The 19,689-nt window shown below is 45.5% G+C and overlaps 1 protein-coding gene across 16 annotated transcripts in view; it reads left to right on the top strand.

Annotated features, from left to right (window-relative positions):
• TENM2 (teneurin transmembrane protein 2) overlaps positions 1-19,689 on the top strand; it is a 1,253,534-nt gene that overhangs the window by 1,102,836 nt on the left and 131,009 nt on the right. For all 16 annotated transcript variants that reach the window (XM_075442184.1, XM_075442183.1, XM_075442198.1 and 13 more), the window contains one exon: positions 16,741-16,863. In XM_075442184.1, coding sequence (XP_075298299.1) covers positions 16,741-16,863 — 123 coding nt within the window. The remainder of the gene's footprint in view (positions 1-16,740; positions 16,864-19,689) is intronic.

Raw genomic sequence — 19,689 nt, 5'->3', positions numbered from 1 at the left:
CTGTGCGTGCCGCCTCTTCCGAGCGCTGAGACGGTTCCTACGAGGGCAGAGGTGGCTGTAGCACGAGTGCTTGGCGGCTGGAACTCACTGGCTCGCACCGCTGCGCTGTATTGGTAGTGGAAAGAATAAATAATGTATTTCTGTCTGTTGGCCCCCTTTGCTCCCTCCTTTCCCCTCCCTCCCCGAAGGGAGGCTGCAGGCTCAGGTTTTTTCCTTGATTCAAGTTTTTCAACTTTGTTGGATTTTTTCTGAGTGCAAGAGGAGGGAAAAGAACAAGAGCATGATGACATACCTTTAAGTGCCTGAAGACAAGCATCCTGTCTTAATTTCTCACCTTTAAGCCACTGTTCATTTCTTCTTGAGTAACCGCTTTCCCAGACGCGTCAGTGACAGAAGCCGCTGTCTGCGGGGACGCCTTGGGTTTCGTCCCGGCGGTGCTTACCCAGGTTGGCGTCGCGTGCCGAGTGCAGCGTAAAGCACTCGGAGAGGGAACGTTCGTTGCAGATTTCAAGTACGATCACAACTTGATTGGAATATGTGTTGTTCTTTCTAGCCGGTTCTTTACGGTTTGTTCTGTAGGGATCTTTTAAAAGGCCTAAGTCATTGGCGTGTGGTTGCTAGTCTGAGTAAGCTGCCCGACGGCACCCCGCAGTACCCTTCCCCAGATTCCTCTGTTCTGCCTCTGGCTCCCTCACCGAGCTGTGTCATCCTGTGAGTGTACTCAGGTAGGACAGCAGAAGAGAGCGAAGGTGATAAAAAGAATTTCTCTCTTTAAAAATACTGATCCCCACATAGGGTAGTTACTCGTACAAGTAATACGGGTCTGGTGAAAACCCACAGATGAGAGAAGCAGGTACTCGTTGTCTGCTATATCGTTACTCCAGGCAGGACTGTGTGGACAGACACAGCCGGAGAGCGACAGGCAGCTCGCCGACTCCCTGCGTGGCGTGACGTGACACGCGGACGTGCGGGGCGCTGGGCTGGGACCACCACAACCCCCCCAACACAGCCCTTGCGAGGGGCTTTGGCTGACGCGCTCGGCATCCTCTGGCTGGTTTGACAGCCAGCCAGGTAGATGTCCCGGTGGCTTTTAAGCTTGTACTTGTCAGTCAGGCGTATTCTAAATGGGCCATGGGCGTGGACAGCTGCTAGATGGGGAATTTAATCTTTTCCCTCTGCTTGCTGGAAGAAGAATTGGATGGCATTATGAGCGGGGAAACAGAAGAGGGTTCGTAGCTGGCAGATCTGGGTTACGCTGGCAGTGCAGAAGCTGTAGGAGACTCAGCTCTGTGCAACTACATATGTCCCTGGGCATCGAGGGATCTTTTTTTTTAATTTCTTTTTAAATTATTATTCTGTGCTTTTGGAATATTTACAGTTCTGCTGTTTGGTGAAAGCAGAGTTCTAAACAAGGGACTTTGGTCCAAATGTCGTCTCTGGCTACTTTACTCTTGCTGTTTGTGTCCCTGCAGGACGTAAACAATGCTGTGTGTACATCTATTTCAACATCAGCTGGGATGCTTAAGGGTGTGTAATACAATGAAGCAATGGGCATTCTTAAAAATATTACTTGAAGGGCAGGGTGTTATAATGATGCCTTTGGATTTCCTCCTTTAGGGCAACCCGTGTTTTAGGGACCTCACTGGAGCTTCATAAACTTGAAGGAGGCTCCAGCCCTGCTAGATGTTGGTTTCTGGATTTCTTAACACACCCTCTTGTTACGAATTTATATTCATCACAGTCTGCTCTTTATCTCCGCTCGTATAGATGCTTTAAAAGAGATGAAACTCAGTGATCAAATAAATGCTTCCTTTTTAACCTGGAAAAATACACATAATTTAAAAAATAATTTCAAATGGAACCATTATTACCAGGGCTATTGTGAGAACTGGGCTGGAAGCCATACAGTTCCTTCCTTGCCAAAATGGGGCATAACCAAGTTTGTTTAGCAGGCTTTTCATGAGTGTCAGTCCTTAAGTTGAAAGCTCCTATCCTGTCACCTGTTTTTAAATGCTTCAAATTTAGGAAGCCTGCTGCAGATGGTATCGGTAGCTTTACTGATCTGAGGCCTTGGGCAAATTCATCTGAATTGCTTTGAAACCGCATATTCAAAATTCAATAAAATAAGAGGGTCTGATGGTGCAGCTGCAGCGTATCCCCTCCAGCTGGGGAAACGGAGCTGTTTGAAGGCGCTGGACTAGCAAAGCCCGGGTGCGATGTGCAGATTACACGGGGAGCTGCCAGGGAAGAGGAGCTGGCAGGCTGGGCGCAGCGATACCCCCTGCCAGCAGACTTGGGAGCAGCAGTGGCTTTCAGGCGGCGCGGCGGCGTTTGCTGGCTTTCGTAGACAGAGATTTGTTGGTGCAATAGTGGCGGCGGGCCAGTGGGAGGGGAGTGCCTCCAGGGGCAAGGGATGGAACGTAGGAAAAATGATGAAATCCAAACGCTCCAGTTGTTTAGGAAGCGACTGGCGAATCCTGAAGGCCTTGGTCTGGATCCAGAATGATCTGCTCCGTGGGCGGGTTTCGTTAAATTGCATTCAGAAATCATATTTGCCCTTGGGCGAATACCCTTGCTTTTATGCATACTAGGCAAGTCACGTGCACCGAAATGGAATTCACTTGGTGCTTTAGTTGAAAAGCTAATGTCAGTCATCATACCTTTTATGCAGATCCAGTCCCTCGGTTCTTTAAGCCCATTTAAATATGCAGAAGTGCTTTTTATTACTGCCTTGCCTGTAAAGCACCGATATATGTGTGGGCCAGGTAATTTATTGCGATATAGACCCATCTCTGCATATGCATTCAGCACTTACAAATTAAAATCATGAGGCGTAAGATATTTTGGTTGTCGGGTTCTGATTTTCTGAGATTTCTGCCCTTAAACTGCGGAAGGGAATTCCTTTATGCCTCGTGTGTCCCTGCTTCCCAAAGAGCTGCTTCCGTGGTGATGTGGGAAATGGACAGTGCGATTTTGCTATAGCTTGAGTTCTAGTTTGTTGTATAGCTCTGCAGCCATGTCGAGGCGAGGGCTAACCGCTGCCAAAAGGTCCGCTGACAAGGACTTCTGAGAGCTCGGGTGGAAGTCACAAGGACTGCTGCAGGACTGATGGAGGGCAACGGGGATGGATAAGGACTGATCACTGGGAATTTATGGCCTATGGGGAGCATCCCTCCAGCTGAGACCAGTTCTGCAGTTCGGACTCAGCCAACATAGACAACTCGGGGAATTTTGAGCCAAAGGTAAAAAGTACACAGCGAGGAAGACTACGAGCCTTCATCCAGAAGACTCCCACAGACAGAATCACAGAATCACAGAATGGTGGAGTTGGAAGGGCCCTCTGTGGGTCACCCAGCCCAACCCCCTGCCAAAGCAGGGTCACCCAGAGCAGCTGCACAGCACCGCGTCCATGCGGGGCTGGAATATCTCCAGAGAAGGAGACTCCACAGCCTCCCTGGGCAGCCTGGGCCAGGCCTCCGTCACCCTCAGAGGGAAGAAGTTCTTCCTCATGTTCAGACAGAACTTCCTGTGCTTCAACACTGCGCAGGCGCTAAAGAGGGGCGGAGTCCTTAGAAATAATTAGAATAATCACGCCTGTTCCCAAAAACGCATTGTAATAATCCCACCTACTGAGATAAATTTTGTCATCAATAGGGGCATGCTTTGTGACTCGGCGTGCAAGCTAGGAGGAGCGATCCCCCTTGCACCCGGTGCCGTAAGAAACATACCTGCTTTGTAGCTCTTTGTGAGTCGTGGAGTTTGTTTCCACAGGTCAGTAGCAGCCCGTGGCGTGTCTTTGTGGCACCGTGGTGCCGGCGTCCTTGCGAGCTTCACGGCTCTGGCACAACCAGCACAGTGCCTAACGGCGAGAGAACCGGAGAACGCATGCGGGGCCGTCGTTCGAGCGCCGTATCGCTGGGCTGCGCCGTAGGTCCCTGCTTGCTGAAAGCGCGGCCGTGAAATTTAATTTCGGTTTTTACAGACACATTTTGAATTGGAAAGCTCCGTAATAACTTTCCCTTTGCTCAGCCTTTTAGCTGTGAAATTCAGTTGGGGAGTTTTGAAGCAGCAGGTAGTGTCGCTGCGCTCTAGCGGGATTTTGCCAGAATTCAGCTAAAGTGCTTGCAAGTGTCATTTCCATATTTAACTAATTTCGGTTTTTAATTAGCTCCGTGTGAAAAATGAGAGTTCACGCTGAGCTAAGCTGTCGGCACAGAGCCTTGTTTCCTTTCTAGCCTCTCAGGACAATTATTGCGGCATCCTCTGGTTTTTTCAATGAGCGTGCTTAGCCGCCGCGCGCTCCGTCCCTCCCGTTGCTCCCTGGCAGGAGTCGGGGAGTCTGTTGTGTCTAGCTGGCTAAAACGGAGGAGGGAAGTTCTGAAAATATGTCAAATGCAAAGTCGGTTTAGCAAAGGTTCAAAGAACTTCGCAGGTCTGGCTCAAAAACACGCAGCAGAGTATGGTGCAGACCTCGCAGGTCCGGTGCCGTCGGTCGCCTTGTTCAGAACAATACGAGGAAAAGCTGAGGGAGCTGGGCTTGTTCAGCCTGGAGAAGAGAAGGCTGAGAGGGGACCTTATAAATTCTTATAAATATCTGAAGGGTGGGTGTCAGGAGGATGGGGCCAGACTCTTTTCAGTGGTGCCCAGTGACAGGACAAGGGGCAACGGGCACAAACTGAAGCAGAGGAAGCTCCAGCTGAACATGAGGAAGAATTTCTTCCCTCTGAGGGTGACGGAGCCCTGTCCTAGGCTGCCCAGGGAGGTTGTGGAGTCTCCTTCTCTGGAGATATTCAAGACCCACCTGGACAAGGTGCTGTGCAGCCTGCTGTAGGTGACCCTGCTTCGGCAGGAGGGTTGGACTAGATGACCCACAGCGGTCCCTTCCAACCCCGAACATTCTGTGATTCTGTGATTTCAGCTTCATCACTGGCTGCGCTGGGTAATGCGAAGTTTCGGAAAGCACCGCGGGAAAGCGCTTTTTGTGGCGGTGCTTTCTGCAGCCGGAGTGCCGACAGCGCCGTGCTCCAGGGACTGTTTGGTCCCGAAGGCCCGTGGTCCGCTAGAAAAAGAGAATTGCTTTTCCATCGAATTCCGTAATGCAGCGTGGGGATGGAAATTTGTTAATCTTGCATCTCAGCTGAAAATTTACCGCTGAGGGCTTGAATGCAAACGTTAAAATACTTTTCAAGAACGAAACGAGAGCTGCAGTTTATGTAAACTCTGCAAAAACATGGGATTTGAACAGAGTTCTGAAATAATTCTGTGAACTGATAGCAATCCTGACTTACATTCACATGACAGTCATAGAATAGCATTATTATTTTTGAAAGAATGCAGTCATTAAATTGTCAAAATCACATTTAAATGGAAAAATTAGTGAAATGACTCTGCAGCTGTTATAATAGGGTTGGGTTTGGTTTTTTTTCAAACCTGTCCTGGAAGGTGAGATTTGCAAAGATTTATGAATAGGTTTGGTAGTGTCTTCATTTTAATTTCTGCTCATAGCCTAGCAAAATGAAGGTTGTGTATATTTTATTTCTCACTAATTAGTATGGACAGCCACCTCCAGTAGACTGAAGCAGATTTTCTCTATTAGACCATAAAATCAAATACATCTTTTTCAAATTGAAATGGATGGGGGAAAAAAAATCTCAGCTGCAGCACTTTCTGGATACTTAAATGTTGGTAATGTTGTGAAAGGAGAAGGTAAATACATTGCAGAAACTTGTCAGATACAGTGACACTGGGGAGTTTCAAGTCATTTTTCTTTTAAGTTATTAAGGAACAGCTTTGATACCTGCTTCCAAGATGAAGCAAAACCTTAAAAGGGAAAAAAAAAAAAAAGGAAAATAAATTTCATAGCAGAGAGTGGGGCTGAAATGCTGGGTGGATTTTCAATATAGTTTAGGGTTTGTTTTTTTGGTGGTTTGTTTGTTTTTGTTTTCTTTTTTAAATATAGCATTTACTGTTTCATCCGTCAAAGGAAAAAGATATATAATCCTGGTTTGGTTGATGACCAACTGAGTGTTACAGACATGAAGGAGCAGAACTTGAGCGTTAGCTATAAAGTACTAACACATAGTTCTAGCTACCATATATTGGTTTTTACCCCTTGTAGTGCAAGTTGTCTTCTTTTTGAAGGATTATTCCCGGTTATTTTATTGGTATTGTGAAGTAATATTGTTGCATATGTTAAAATTTAATGTATTAATCATTTAACATAATACAGTTACGCTTTACAAAGTGTATTTAACTGAAGGCAAGGGTTTTTGAGGGTATGTAGTCTAGCTCATATTTTATTCTGTGATTAATTAATTGTATACGGTGATGCATATGCTAGTGCATTATTGCCTATGTCCAATTCACATCTGTTGACTTCGGAGGGTAAAGTTTTTTATGTGTTGCATTGCAGTTGCCTGTAGAAAACACCGTTTTTTATCAGGCATCGTTACGATATTTGCAGTCTCGAGCACTTAAAATAAATAGCCGAGTTCAGAAGTGAAGCGCTCTCCGCTGAAGCCGGTGACAGCTTTGACCTTGCTTGCAGTGGGCCTTGGTTTTGAACAGCTCTGAACTGAGTGATGGTGAGCACGCTGCCTTGCTGACCTCGGGCAGTGGAACCGGCTCCTGCGCCGTTTCGTAGGCGAGGCAGCAAGGTCATTCAGATGATCAGGTATCAGATGCTCTGTCCCGTAAGCGGGGTTCATTATTCTGTGGCGGATGGCAGCTCCATCTGTAACGGTGATTATACTGTATGCTGTGAATTTTGGTATATCAAGATGATGGTCAGATTGAGCTAGTCTTAAAAACCCGTATTATAAAAGGCAATTTAAGACGTAATAGATAAAGAAAAGTAATATAAATATTAATATTTAATAAAGTGTATATAATGATGATGTTCCTTAGAAGAATCAGGATGTAGGTATCCAAATTAATTGCCTTCCATTATGCATGGTGCACAGCGCTTGGAATGGACTTGTGTAGGCTGGTGCGCTATCGTGATGTTTCTCGGGGTTCAAAATGCATAAGGAAGCTTTTCTTCGTTCCTGTATTGGCTGACCAAACCATATAACAGACTGTTTCAGTGATGCAACTGATAATCAGATATGAACACACACACACACACAGAAGTTCCTTGCAAACTGTGTGCTGCTACAGTCTGACACCGTGCAACTCTGCCACTTCGAAATAAAGCAGTGATCTGAAACTGAAATCCTGGCACCAGAGAAACCTGTCATTGATTGCTCCGTTTTCTAATGTCATTCTCTGTTGGTGTGTTCATGCTGAAATCATGTCCTCACTTGCAGCTTGCGCTTCCTCACCTGCTGTAGAGTTCGAGGTGGGGAGATGAGAACGCGCGGACACAGGAGGACAAGCTTTCAGGCTCTGCTGTGTTAGGAAAATTGTTTTTCCTGTGGAGGCAAAATAAGCAAACTTCAGACTTGGAAGCCTGCCAAGAAGGAGATAGGTATAAGATTAAAAACAGAATATATCCCAGGGAAATGCTTAATAGAAATCATGTAAGGACAATGGAAAAAAAATTATCAAAACCGTAACTGAAGTCCATTGTGATAACTGTTTATTTTTAAAAAGCTACCATTGAAAAAAACCCATAAAGGAATATGAGCTGGAAGGCTGTAACTGATTGGTTGTATAAGACATTTATCAAATAAAATCTGTATATTTGATTTTCATGTATGTTTCTGTTCTGGATCAGCAGGACATCTAATTCACAATACCTTAATAATGTCAGCTTTGCAAGGCACATAGAAGGTCTAAATCTGCCTAGATGCAAAATATAATCTGTACCTTTATCTCAGTATCAAGATACGATTTAGGCTAAGTTTATATATACCTTTTGAAGCATGTCGTGAAAGACGTACCAAATGGCTTATAGTACTGAAAATGAATGAGAAGCTGTGGGAGAAGAAACATATTTGCTTTTCATCTTCCGATTTATTTCCTCTTTGTAATGAACTTTTAACTCCAATAATTGCTTTGTGTAGAGAGTAAACCCTTAAATTTTATCATTCATGCAAGGTTTTACAGTCAGGTGATTAAATTAAACTATTCTGTATAATTTCTATTAAGGGAGGAATAGATGCTGTGATTGGAAATGATGCTTTTTTGCACTGTTGCCAGAAATTTGGCCATTCATAATCATGCAGTTCCACTTCATTTAGTGTATGCAAAGGAGTAAAGAAGGCGAAAACTCTTTTCTTATCAATATGACTAACAATTAGAGGTCGGGGCGAGGTCTGAATGCTTTGGAACAGTGACGTTAGGAAAATCCTGTTCAGCATGTTTGCAGAGATTAGGGCCGTTGCAGTTGCGGAAGGTGAACATAGTTGAATAAATATTTGACGTGATACCCCTTAGGGTGGCTGTCGGTATTAGAAGTAAAGCAGTTATTCTAATTCTTGAGAGTTTAGGCATCAGTGGTTTAAGATAAGATATTTCTGTCTGCATTCCTGCAAATGCCACTTTTGAGTCGCAGCTAAGTTCTTCCTCCTCTTGGAAACACAATAAAGACAGGCTGGGTACTTTGTGAGAATGGCGTCTTTTAGGTATGAAATAAAAATTGGATTCAAGTTGCTTTGTGTTAACATTAAATGCTCACAATTGCTTCAAAAAAAAAAAAAAAGAAAAAGAGATTTTCCATTGTGTCTTAGTCAAGAGCATCCCTTTCTGCTGTTCTGAGCCTGTTTCTGAAGCGGCAGTGTTTTGGCAAGGGTGGCAAAGTGGATATTGTGTAATGTGATTCGGGACCTTCCAGGCTGAGAGGTGCTGTGTTAGGTAAATAAGAATATAAACACGTCTCTTATTAATTACAGCCACCTAGTTCAGAGGCAAGACCAAGAAGATTGCAGTCTTTGACTCTGAAAATTGACGTAAGAAGTGAGTGCACTTTATACGGCCTCGGGGACTGAAGGGCTTTGTCCTGAGATTCCCGATGCGGAAGGTAGCACGCAATGCAGTTACCCTTCCTGCGACAAAAAGATTGCCCGAAGCGGCGCGGAATCAAAACCTTTCCGTAAGGAAGAGTGAAATGAGAGAAGTCGGAGTCTAAACCAGGGATTCTTTCTCAGCCCCAGTCAGGATGGTGACCGGGGAACCACCAACCACCCAAGGCACAGCTCTCGTCCCTGCAGGCTGAAGCTCTGCGTGCCTGTTGTTATCCTTGGAATTGGGAGCCAGGTCTTCACGTTCTCCAGCTTTCCCCGTCCCCAAAGTAACTACAAGTGTGTGCATGTAGCTTTTCAAGTATTTTTAGAAGCAGAAAGACTGGATTTGGACATAGAGGAATGAACTTTCAAAGCATTGCATGGCAGATAAGCAGACAAATCGCATTACTGCTAATGGGATTTGTGGGTAGATCTTTCATGCTGTGCTTTGAAAATTCATTCCATTCGGTTTCTTGATGTGCACAGGGGAAGAAATCAGTCAGCTTGGAAGGGGTGTGTGACCAATTTTAGAAAAAAAAAAAATCTGCATTTTTGGGGTCCCCCTATTTCTTCCATATGAACACAGTGACAAAGAACCATCTTGTAGCCCTCCCTCCATCTCCTTTTTCATCTTTAATAACATTTATTCAAAAGAAAGCAAATAATAAATCCCAGCAGAAGTTTTGCTGCTGATTATAACAGTAGACTCATTCATAGATCTTTTATGGTATTTCTGTAAAGTGCTTCTTGGGCTGGATGCTTCATAAAGCAAAAGCCCTGTTCTAAGCAGTTTATTGTCTAAAAGAGTTTACGTGCGGAGGGGGAAATTATGCCTAGGGATTGCTTTCTTCTGTCTGAGATTGTGCAAAGTCAGCTGTCCTTTCCACTGTGTTTGCAGAAAGGCCCAAGTACCTCCCGTGTCTCCCCGGGGAGCAGAGGGAGAGTGTCTGAGGTGTCTGCCGTGGAGGGGAGGCACCGTGCTTCCCCCTCTTACACACCAAGCACGATCCGCCCAAAGAGCGCGGAACCACAGATACGGGTCTGCCTCCGCTTCCCTCAGCTTGTGTCCCAGAAGTTGAGGTTCCACCGTGACTGTGTTTGTAGGAACACTCTTGGGTTAGAGGCACAGAGCTGTGCTCCCGCTGCAGCTGTGAGAGGGCTGGCAGAACCGGTAGCCTGATGTTCGTTACGCTCACTGTCTCACCAGCATACTGGGTGGTCGGTCCTCACGGCTCTCCTCACGTCGTCCGAAAATACCCTCTGTCCCTCTCTTTGGAGAGTTACGAGAAGTTGTTCTTGTTATTTTAGGTAAAACCATTGAAGAGCTCAGGCACAGTTAACGAGAGTATGACGTTGTAGGTGGGTAACGTGTAGAAGTTGGTATGTGGGTAACGGTATCAGCTTAACTCAGTTGGTAGAGGAGTGAAAAAATACATGTTACAAGATATAAAAATATGCAGCAGTGCCAGTGTAGTTAATGCAATGCTCCACTTCTAACACTGTAAACTAAGAAAAAAAGGGACACTGAGAAGTGAAAGGTCTTGTTCAATGTTACCTGTAGGATAAATGAGACAGAGAAGTGGTTTGTTGTTGTGCTCTCTACCCAAGATAGAGGTAAACCTCTTCTTTTAATGAAAATCGCATCATCTGCTAATTCTTTAGGTTGTGTATTTTGGTAGTGCTTTAAATGGAGTTCACAAATGAACTTCTAATTTAAATTTATTAAGAAAACGTGGTGCATACTGAATAGCATACTGATGATTAAGACGATTTGCTGAGAATGAATGACCTTGAGAGTAAGCCATGTATTCCTTGTTGAGCATCGATGGTCACAGTCAACGAGCTGTACTTTCTGCATACGTTCTACAACAGCAGTATTAAATTTAGATCAAGTAGTCTATTTTTGAAATGCTACTTTAACCTTTCCTGCAAGCAGCTGTATGCTCACGAGTCGAGGAGGCAACAGGATCAGGAGCACATCCAAATGTATTACATGAGGTCTGTAGGATCTTAGTCATTAATATTAAAACACAGCTTGCCTGATAGTCCAGAGAATTTTTTTTTTTACCTGATCTTTAATCTCTGGTATCAAGTGTAAAAGTTAAATTCTTACCTCCTGTGTGCCTGAGATCTCCAGCAAGATGTTTTGAAAATATATCTCTCATAATCATCAGTGAGTCTGGTTTGCAGTTAATTAATTAGAGTATTTACTATTCTGCTGGTGAGTAACTGCACTAGGTCGAGAAACCTGCACAAACTTTGTGGCGTGTCAGCAACTGCCATTTTGTATACTCCGTTCTCAGCCTATTTAGATGTACCAAAGCTTATGCCCTGGGGTACCTAAAAATCACACTGCTTCTAGGAGGTGCTTTGTGGCATAAAAATTCAAGGGTTTGCCCGTGGTGTGTAGATCTAAACATTCCTTAGAGTGTCTGGGCTGGTGGATAGATAGGGACGTGGTGTGGTACAGCGCAGGGCATAAAAATGCATCAGACACTTGAAGAAACGTTGGGACTACACCAAGGAGTGGTGTTAATGTGTAGGAGGAGCTGCGTTGCGTCAGATCAAAGTCAAATAATCCATTAACTTATCTCCAGCATCCAGAAGCGGTTGTCTTGTAAGAACAGACAGATCATACATGTGCTTTTCCCTCCTGATCTTCAAATCTCTGGTTCTTCTAGGACCTGTCTGAGGTGAGGGGAGGTGGCATAACAATAGTCCTTGCTTTGTTCGCTCTTCTCATAACCATTCAACGTGTGACTGACTTGAAATTTTCAGGGGACATCATCATCTAGCCCAAAATTTTCCATCAGTTTGATAATAGCCAGCTCAGAGCTCGTTATTTTATATGTGGAGTTAAGAATACTCCTCTCCAGCGTACGTAATTTTATCTTAACCGGGTCTGAATTTCATCTGCCGTTCTACAGCCCAGTCGCCCGGTTGCGTTACGTCCTTTGCGGTTCTCAGTCAACTTGCTTCTTGAATAATGCAGCATCAGCAGCAGACTCTGTCACCACCCTGCATGGTCTGGTTTCCATCTGGAATTCTATCATATCGTGTATGGTAGCTTTGGGTTTTTTTTAAATACTGTTTTAAACTTTCCTGTAGATAATACGTCAAATATGGCAGATATCCACCCAGCAAGCCACATGGCTTCTGTTTTGCTTGGAGAAAAAGGCCCGGGAATGGGATGAATTTTTCTGAGATCTCTTGGATGCTCTCAGGAGGACTCTGGCATCCTTGTGACAGTCACACCAGGTATTCGAGGACGAACAGAAAGTTCTGGCAGTTAGTCCTGAGTTTTAGGAGACACATCGTTGTTTCTCTAGCAAGGAAAGGTGATACTTGTTCAGATTGTTTATTTTCAGACTGCTTCTTTTAAGTAGCAATGGCTCATATTCTTTGGTAATGATTTCCCAAGCACTTTAATTTCTGTTCAAGTGGAGGAATTTCAGATTAGAAGTTTCTGGAGACACTGGAGCAGCGCGCCCTTACTGCTAAGCAGTGTGCCCTGGCTGCCAAGAAGGCCAGTGGGATCCTGGGGTGCATTAGGAGGAGTGTGGCCAGCAGGTCAAGGGAGGTTCTCCTTCCCCTCTACTCTGCCCTGGTGAGGCCCCGTCTGGAGTACTGTGTCCAGTTCTGGGCTCCCCAGTTCAAGAAAGATGAGGAGCTACTGGAGAGGGTCCAGCGGAGGGCTATGAGGATGATGAGGGGACTGGAGCATCTCTCCTACGAGGAGAGGCTGAGGGAGCTGGGCTTGTTCAGCCTGAAGAAGAGAAGGCTGAGAGGGAACCTTAGAAATGCCTACAAATATCTGCAGGGTGGGTGTCAGGAGGACGGGGCCGGACTCTTTTCAGTGGTGCCCAGCGACAGGACAAGGGGCAACGGGCACAAACTGAAGCAGAGGAAGTTCCAGCTGAACATGAGGAAGAACTTCTTCCCTCTGAGGGTGACGGAGCCCTTGCCCAGGCTGCCCAGGGAGGTTGTGGAGTCTCCTTCTCTGGAGATATTCAAGACCTGCCTGGATAAGGTCCTGTGCAGCCTGCTCTGGTTGACCCTGCTTGGGCAGGGGGTTGGGCTGGGTGACCCACAGAGGTCCCTTCCAACCCCTACTATTCTGTGATTCTGTGATTCTGTGATTTCTCCCTTTAAGAAGGAATACGTGAAGGGATAAGAGCAAAACCTGTTTCTGCCCTGACCATTGGCAGACACCGAGCTGTAATGCAGGGAGATCTCTAGCACGTGAAGACACCAGGGCTCTCTCATTTTAAAAACACGTGGTCAAGAGTGACCGGAGAGCACAAAGGGAGGGCAGAGAGGTCTCTGAGCTTGGAACCCATTGCTCGTTAGACTAAACTCTGAGTGGAGCGAGCACTGGGGCTATGGCCAGAACGAGAGAAGACTGAACGCAAGAGGGATGTGAGGACACTGCCGAGTCGTGGAGAACGTTCAAGGAAGTTTTGCGTGCAAGTTTTGTCATTTTTCTGTGGCTTTATATGTCTTTTGGGATTTCTTACAATAATGTGTGAGTCACTGTAGCAAGCTCTACCTTACGTAAGTCTGAGACTGATGGGTGACAGGTCTGCCGCCCGGAGTGACGAGCTGGTTCTCTGCTTTGCTTCCCCGTGGGCACGCAGGGTTAGCTTCCAGGCTTTCGCTCTCTGTGTAGGGGTGTGTTGCTGGGGTGGGAGGGGGAGGCTGAGCGCTGCTTTTTACCTAAACCTCAAAGGTTTCACTTCAGAATTCATTGGTTTTATATTCTCATTTTTTAGAGAATATAAATACAAAATTTACTATCCTGAGTTACTAGATGCTAGTGTTAGATGAACTGGATAAATTCTGACAAGCTCAGTGTTTAAAAAACAGGTGTTAGGGACATGAACTTTAAAAATATGTTTAAATGTTGAGGGGAGGAAAGCAAACCAACCCAAATAATACCTACAAAACATAAGTAAGTGCTCTGTAAAATGTAGTTTATGAATATACCATACATGTAACAGATAAAATGGCCCTTTTTTGTGTTTTATGTCTTCAGGGATGTGTTTGTCCCTGAAGGTTAGCCTTTAAACACAAAATGGGGAGCTCTAGAAATGTGTCTGAGTAGGTGGGCTGTTTTGGAAAATCAGCGCTCACCGTGATGATCAGCGTTGGATCTAGCTGAGTGCTCCAACTCGGCTGTCTGGTGAATATTCTCTGGAGAAAATGGGGTCGGTACTGTAATAGCTGATGAAGGTGTGTTGTTGGGGAAGAAGGGAAGGCCACAGCATTGCAGGTTATTTGGTTGTAGTTTCAACAAAACCCGAAAAAACCCAAAAGAAAACCAACAAAAAAACCCCAGGAACAATAGCAAACAGGTGCAAATTCACAAGCCCAAATTTCTCTTCTGACGCACATGCGCTCCACTTCTGAGTGAATCCCCATATTTCTAATTAAACGGGCTTCTACTTATTCCTTTGCCGGAGGCATTTTTGTTTGATTAACAGAACAAAAGGTTAATCATATAACTTTGCCGTCTCATAGCTTTCAGAAGCGGGAGGGAACAGGTAGCTCCTTGTTCTCCCGGCTCGGCTGCCCGTCGGGTTTGCTGTGTGCCGTGCAAACAGGCGGCTGTCCCCTCGGGGCCCCGTGACATATTTTTCTGGAGGTATTCTTGGTAGAAGGTGAACGTTCCTCATGTTTCTGTTGTCTAAGTGGAAGTTTGGAGATCACGGAATGGATTCGTGCGCTGTGCAGGAGGTTGTCATCTTTGTCTCTGTGAGAGACAACAGCAGACGTGCGAATCCCTGCCCCGTTAGGAAGGAGCTCTAATTGCTCCTGCCTACTGTGCATCTATGATTAAAGCACAGAGCAATGGAGTTGTTAATGATCATGGCGTACCTGGAAGCAGATGGATCAAAGTTTTTCTTAATACTGTGTTTATAAGATCTTTTTTAATTCCCTGGCTGAATTTGCCTGCGGATTATAAGTTAGCAGCTATAATTCTCTTGGACAGACTGTTAGTTACGATTTCCGTACCTCTGTGCTGTAAGGAGTGGTTCACACCTGAAGCGGCAGGTCTGTAGACCTACGTCTATGGTTATGCTTGCACTGAAATAAAAAAAATTGAGATTAGACTGGAAAGCCTTTGAAAATGTTTGTTTGGGCAAAACAAAAAAGTTCTGACTGAATAAAACATTTGATCCCACATAAAATATTTTGTGTGTTTTCCAGGAATTCTTTAACACTCCCTAGAAATGAATTTCAAGTAGTTTTTCGGCAAAGCATCCTTTTCAGGTTCATGCTTGGTATTTTTTAAAATACCAGATGCCCTAAATTATTTTCAATTTTTTTTCCTAAAAAAAAAAAATCTGAAAATTCAGCATGAATGCAAAATCTGGCAACTGCCCTCTTCACACAGAACGTCTCCTGATTGTAGTTACTATTCCCAGACATCTGCTTGGTCTGTAGGTATCTCTAGGGGTTGTGACGTTATGAAAGCTGCCTTGCTTCTCAGCTACTTTTGTCAGAAGTGTGGAGGTTAAACTCTGCGTGGATCGTGTGCTGAGGGGTTTCCAGGAGCTGGGAGAGATGGATTCCGGGGGTCTGGGCTGCGTTGTTTTGTTTTTCTTGGTGAAATGGTCACATCTAAATGGATTCCCTGTGTTCGGAGACTATCTGAGTGGTGTCTCAAGCGCTATAAACTGCAGTTCCTGTGACAGCTCTTTTGCCTAATCTCTAACGTTTGACCCCTGAACACTGTCTCACGTTTAGCTGTGTGGCCACAGACCTGACGGTCCGTTGGTGACCACCCCAGCCCTTTTACAATTTCTTGTGACTGGACGCAAAATACCCGCTAAGCTTGCATGGATCTGACGCGGCAGAAGTGAACAGTTGTAAGGGTGCTCATAATCATATCTATTTTCTGCCCCTGAACTGACTGTGAATCCCCTCCAACCCCGTTTCAGTATGTGACTGAAAATGCTGTTCGCTGTGGTGTGGAGGTTTACGTGCATCCTATGTAAACAGGCGGTGGGCACAAAGAAAGTGAATAAAAACCAGCTCTGTGGGCTCTTCCCATCACTCCTCTGCACTGGGAGGATGCCATAGGGACCACATGCTGAAAGCTCGGAGATGAATTCAGGGAGCTTCTGTTCATGCAAGGTGACGATGCACATAAATCCACCAGCGGGCAAACCCTCCCGGCCGGACTGCGCGCGGTGCTCTGCTGCGTGGCCCGCGCACGGGATGGCAGAAAGTTGTGAGGTCGAAGGACTGGCACGGACCCGGGTTCGTCAGGCAAGTCTAATCTGCAAAATGAAGACAGGCTGTTAAATGTGTTGATTTAAATAAGTTGTCATAAACATAAAATAATTGCATCACAGTGTCATTAGTATACATAGGGCTAAAGCTAATTTTATAATCAACGTATAAATTATCACGTATAATTTCAGCTTGGAGCTAGCATTCGCAGTAGTGCTTTGTTTCCAAGAACGTACGCCCGGGAAGGTGTGAATCGGAAAGGCAGCACGCGATGCCAGGGTCTGAAGAAAACGCTTCCCTCTCCCTTTCGGTACGCCGGATTGCCAGCAATTCTCCTGTTGTGTCTCAGTGATTTAGAAGATCTGATAACAGCACAAAAATAAGATTTATGAGAGTCCCCAAGGCTTCCTTTTGGATTTTTGGTTTTTGTCGTTGCTGGTTTTTTAACGTGTTAACGTTTTCCCGAGACGAGGTGCGGTACCGCGCTTTCCCCAAGACGCGTGACGGACGCCGGGCGCAGGCTCCCTCCCCGCTGACTGTCGTTGTGTCTCCGCAGCCATGCACCTCCTGGGGCTGGACTGGCAGCTGCGGCCGGCCGGAGGACATGCCTTCAGCAACGGCCTGCGCCCGGGCTTGCCGCCCGCCGAGGACGGGGCCGCGGGGCCGCCGGCGAGCAGAGGTGAGTCTGCGAAAGCTCTGCTCAGCGCCGGGTTCTGCGTCGCCGGTGTCTTCTGTGTGCTGTTCTTGCTCTGTCTGTCGACGCATTAGCGTGCAAAATCATGTAGCTTCTAGAACCTCACCTCTAATGAAGATGTTCTCCCTCAGACACTACCGAAGAAGTGCTCAGTCCGCAAATGTGCATTTTGCTGGCTGTGTGTCCTGTTGCCGTGTGTAGCTTAGAGATCTCGAAGAAAGAGAAAAAGCTTGACCTAGTAGAAGGACATTGTACTGCTTGAGAGAAGTCAAGAACTTTGGCTTCCAGCCAGGACTGAATCCCCGTTTTTTCTTTTTTTTTCTTTGTTTTCAGACAGAATTCCAATAGCAAACATCAAAGACAGCAGAATTTGACCCGCAGTAAATAGTCTGTCCTGTACTATTAGTATGAGCAGTGTTGGCAATAAGTGGATGATTTTTCTCCTAAAGAAAAACCGTGCTCTGGTGGAGGAGGACAGACATGGGGCAAAGAGAAGAATGAGGGGAAATCTAGAAACAGAAATACTTTCTCAAACTGAGAAAGTACATACTAAAAATACAGAGAAATCACATGTAATGAAAAGGATTTTAATCGTTTAAACTGAACTTTTTCTGGTGAGGTTCAGGGGTTTTCTCTGCTACATCACATTAAGGCTTTCCCTGATGATTCCGAAAATTGTGGTAAGAGGACAGAACAGAACGTTTCAGTTACTCAAAGCACCTCACAGATCTTGGTGTACGGTGAAGGTGGGATGTGGTGACAAACAGGAGAGAAGTAAGAGCACTTGTTGGTGGTGAATGGAAGAGTTTTGTTCAGAGCTGAGCATCGTCTTGCTCTCAGGACCTCTGTCTCCTGTTAAAATTCCTGATTGCCGAAGCAAGTGTTAGAAAGAGATGCTATAGCAGAGGGTACTTGATTGGATGTATTGGGGAAAAATCAGCTAAAATAGAGCTGGAGGAGGAAGCGCAGAATCATAGAATTATTAAGGTTAGAAAAGACCTCTAAGGTCACGAAGTCCAACCATCAACCCAACACCCCCATGCCTGCTAAACTATGTCCAGAAGTGCCATATCCACACATTTTTGAAAACCTCCAGGGACGGTGACTCCACTGCTTCCCTGAGCAGCCTGTTCCAAGGCCTGACCACTCTTTCAGTAAAGAAATTTTTCCTTCTATCCAATCTAAACCTCCCCTGACACAACTTGAGGCCATTTCCTCTCATCCTATCACTAGTTACTTGGGAGACCAACACCCACCTCACTACAACCTCCTTTCATGTAGCTGTAGAGAGTGATAAGGTCCCCCCCTCAGCCTCCTCTTCTCCAGACTGAACAGCCCCAGTTCTCTCAGCCGCTCATCAGACTTGTTCTCCAGACCCTTCACCAGCCTCGTTGCCCTTCTCTAGACACACTAGTCCAGTAGCTGAGTTGTTCTTTGGGGTCCCCGATCATTTCATGGATTTGCTTCTGTTTTCAGTAAATGATGCTGCTGCACCTCAGCTTCTTCATGTTTTCACTGGTGGGACTAATTTTGGCTTCCTCCTTTGCATGAAAACCTACATCCTAGTGGTGGCAAACCCTAGATTTTCAGACAGCTGTTTGGTCGCTTGGCTTTCATCTCTGACTGACTGTAGGTCAAACTGGACGACCGGCACATCCCTAAGTACTGGGCAGAATGTTTGTATCGCTGCTGAACTTCTTCCAGATTGCGCACAGGTGAGAGACCCTATGGTTTTAGGCAGGAACCTGAAAAGCTCAGGTCTGCAATTACGGTCACTTAGCAGACAACTGCAGCGTTGAACACATTTCCAAATTCCCTCCCCTGCAGCTTTTCATTGCCATCTCTGTGCAAATATAGGGCAGGAGGACTGTTGGATTGGAAAGTGCTCGTCTGCCTGGGGCACTTCAGTGCCAGTTCTGGCAGTTTATCCCAGCCCCACTCTAATTAGCGCTGCACGTTTGAAGAGGCTGAGATGCCGGCTGTTTTGGCGAGTGGTGACCTCCTGCAGCAGAGACAAGGAGGCAGAACTGCTGGTTATGTCTTAAATTGCTGCAGTTAGCTTTCCTCAGAGCGCCTTGGAAAAGTTTACTTGTTCTTCTGACATTTTGTAGAAGGTTGCTGAAATGTTGATAATCTGGGGGAAGGGGGGAGAACAATCTTTAGGCAAGTAATCTTCCACAGTGGAATGGTGTGAATGACAGGTTTGGATGAACACCAGGAAAATCTAAGAGACAAATTCTTATAGCGGGGAAGGGTGAAAATTTTTTCGACTTCACCTTTCCTTTTCTCATGTCCAAGTCAATATTGCTATCCCAGCAGTTTTTAGGAAAGCCCCTGACAGCTTTTAACACAACAGCCATTTCAGGGCTCCGGGCTCTGGCTGTGGAGAGTGACCTTTTCCTAATTGACACAACTCAGGATGAAGCCATTCTTTTCAAAACACGGGTCTCCCAAAGAAACCTTTAACCCCCAGACCGAGAGCGGCCACTTAAGCGCAAGCTGTGCCTACTCAGCAAGCAAGGCATTTTAAAGTAGAGCAATTTGAAAGCTAAAAAAAAAAAAAAAACCAACCCAGATATTTCAATTTGATCTGCTTGTTTCTTATTAAGAGACTAAATTCTGGTATGACATAATAAAACTGCAATTTAAGAGGAACGTAAATTATTACTGCATTTTCCTATCTGAACGAAAACAAAATTCACTGTTAAGATAACACAGGTACAGGTTTTTTGTAATTACGCACTACATCTCGGTGATGCTGGGGATGTCGGAAAGGAGTAGGCGAGTCTGATGGGTAGAAAAACCCTCAGC

Source organism: Opisthocomus hoazin, chromosome 23 (genome assembly GCF_030867145.1).
Source record: "Opisthocomus hoazin isolate bOpiHoa1 chromosome 23, bOpiHoa1.hap1, whole genome shotgun sequence".
Classification (NCBI taxonomy): domain Eukaryota; kingdom Metazoa; phylum Chordata; class Aves; order Opisthocomiformes; family Opisthocomidae; genus Opisthocomus; species Opisthocomus hoazin.
This window is presented reverse-complemented; position numbering and strand designations above follow the sequence as displayed.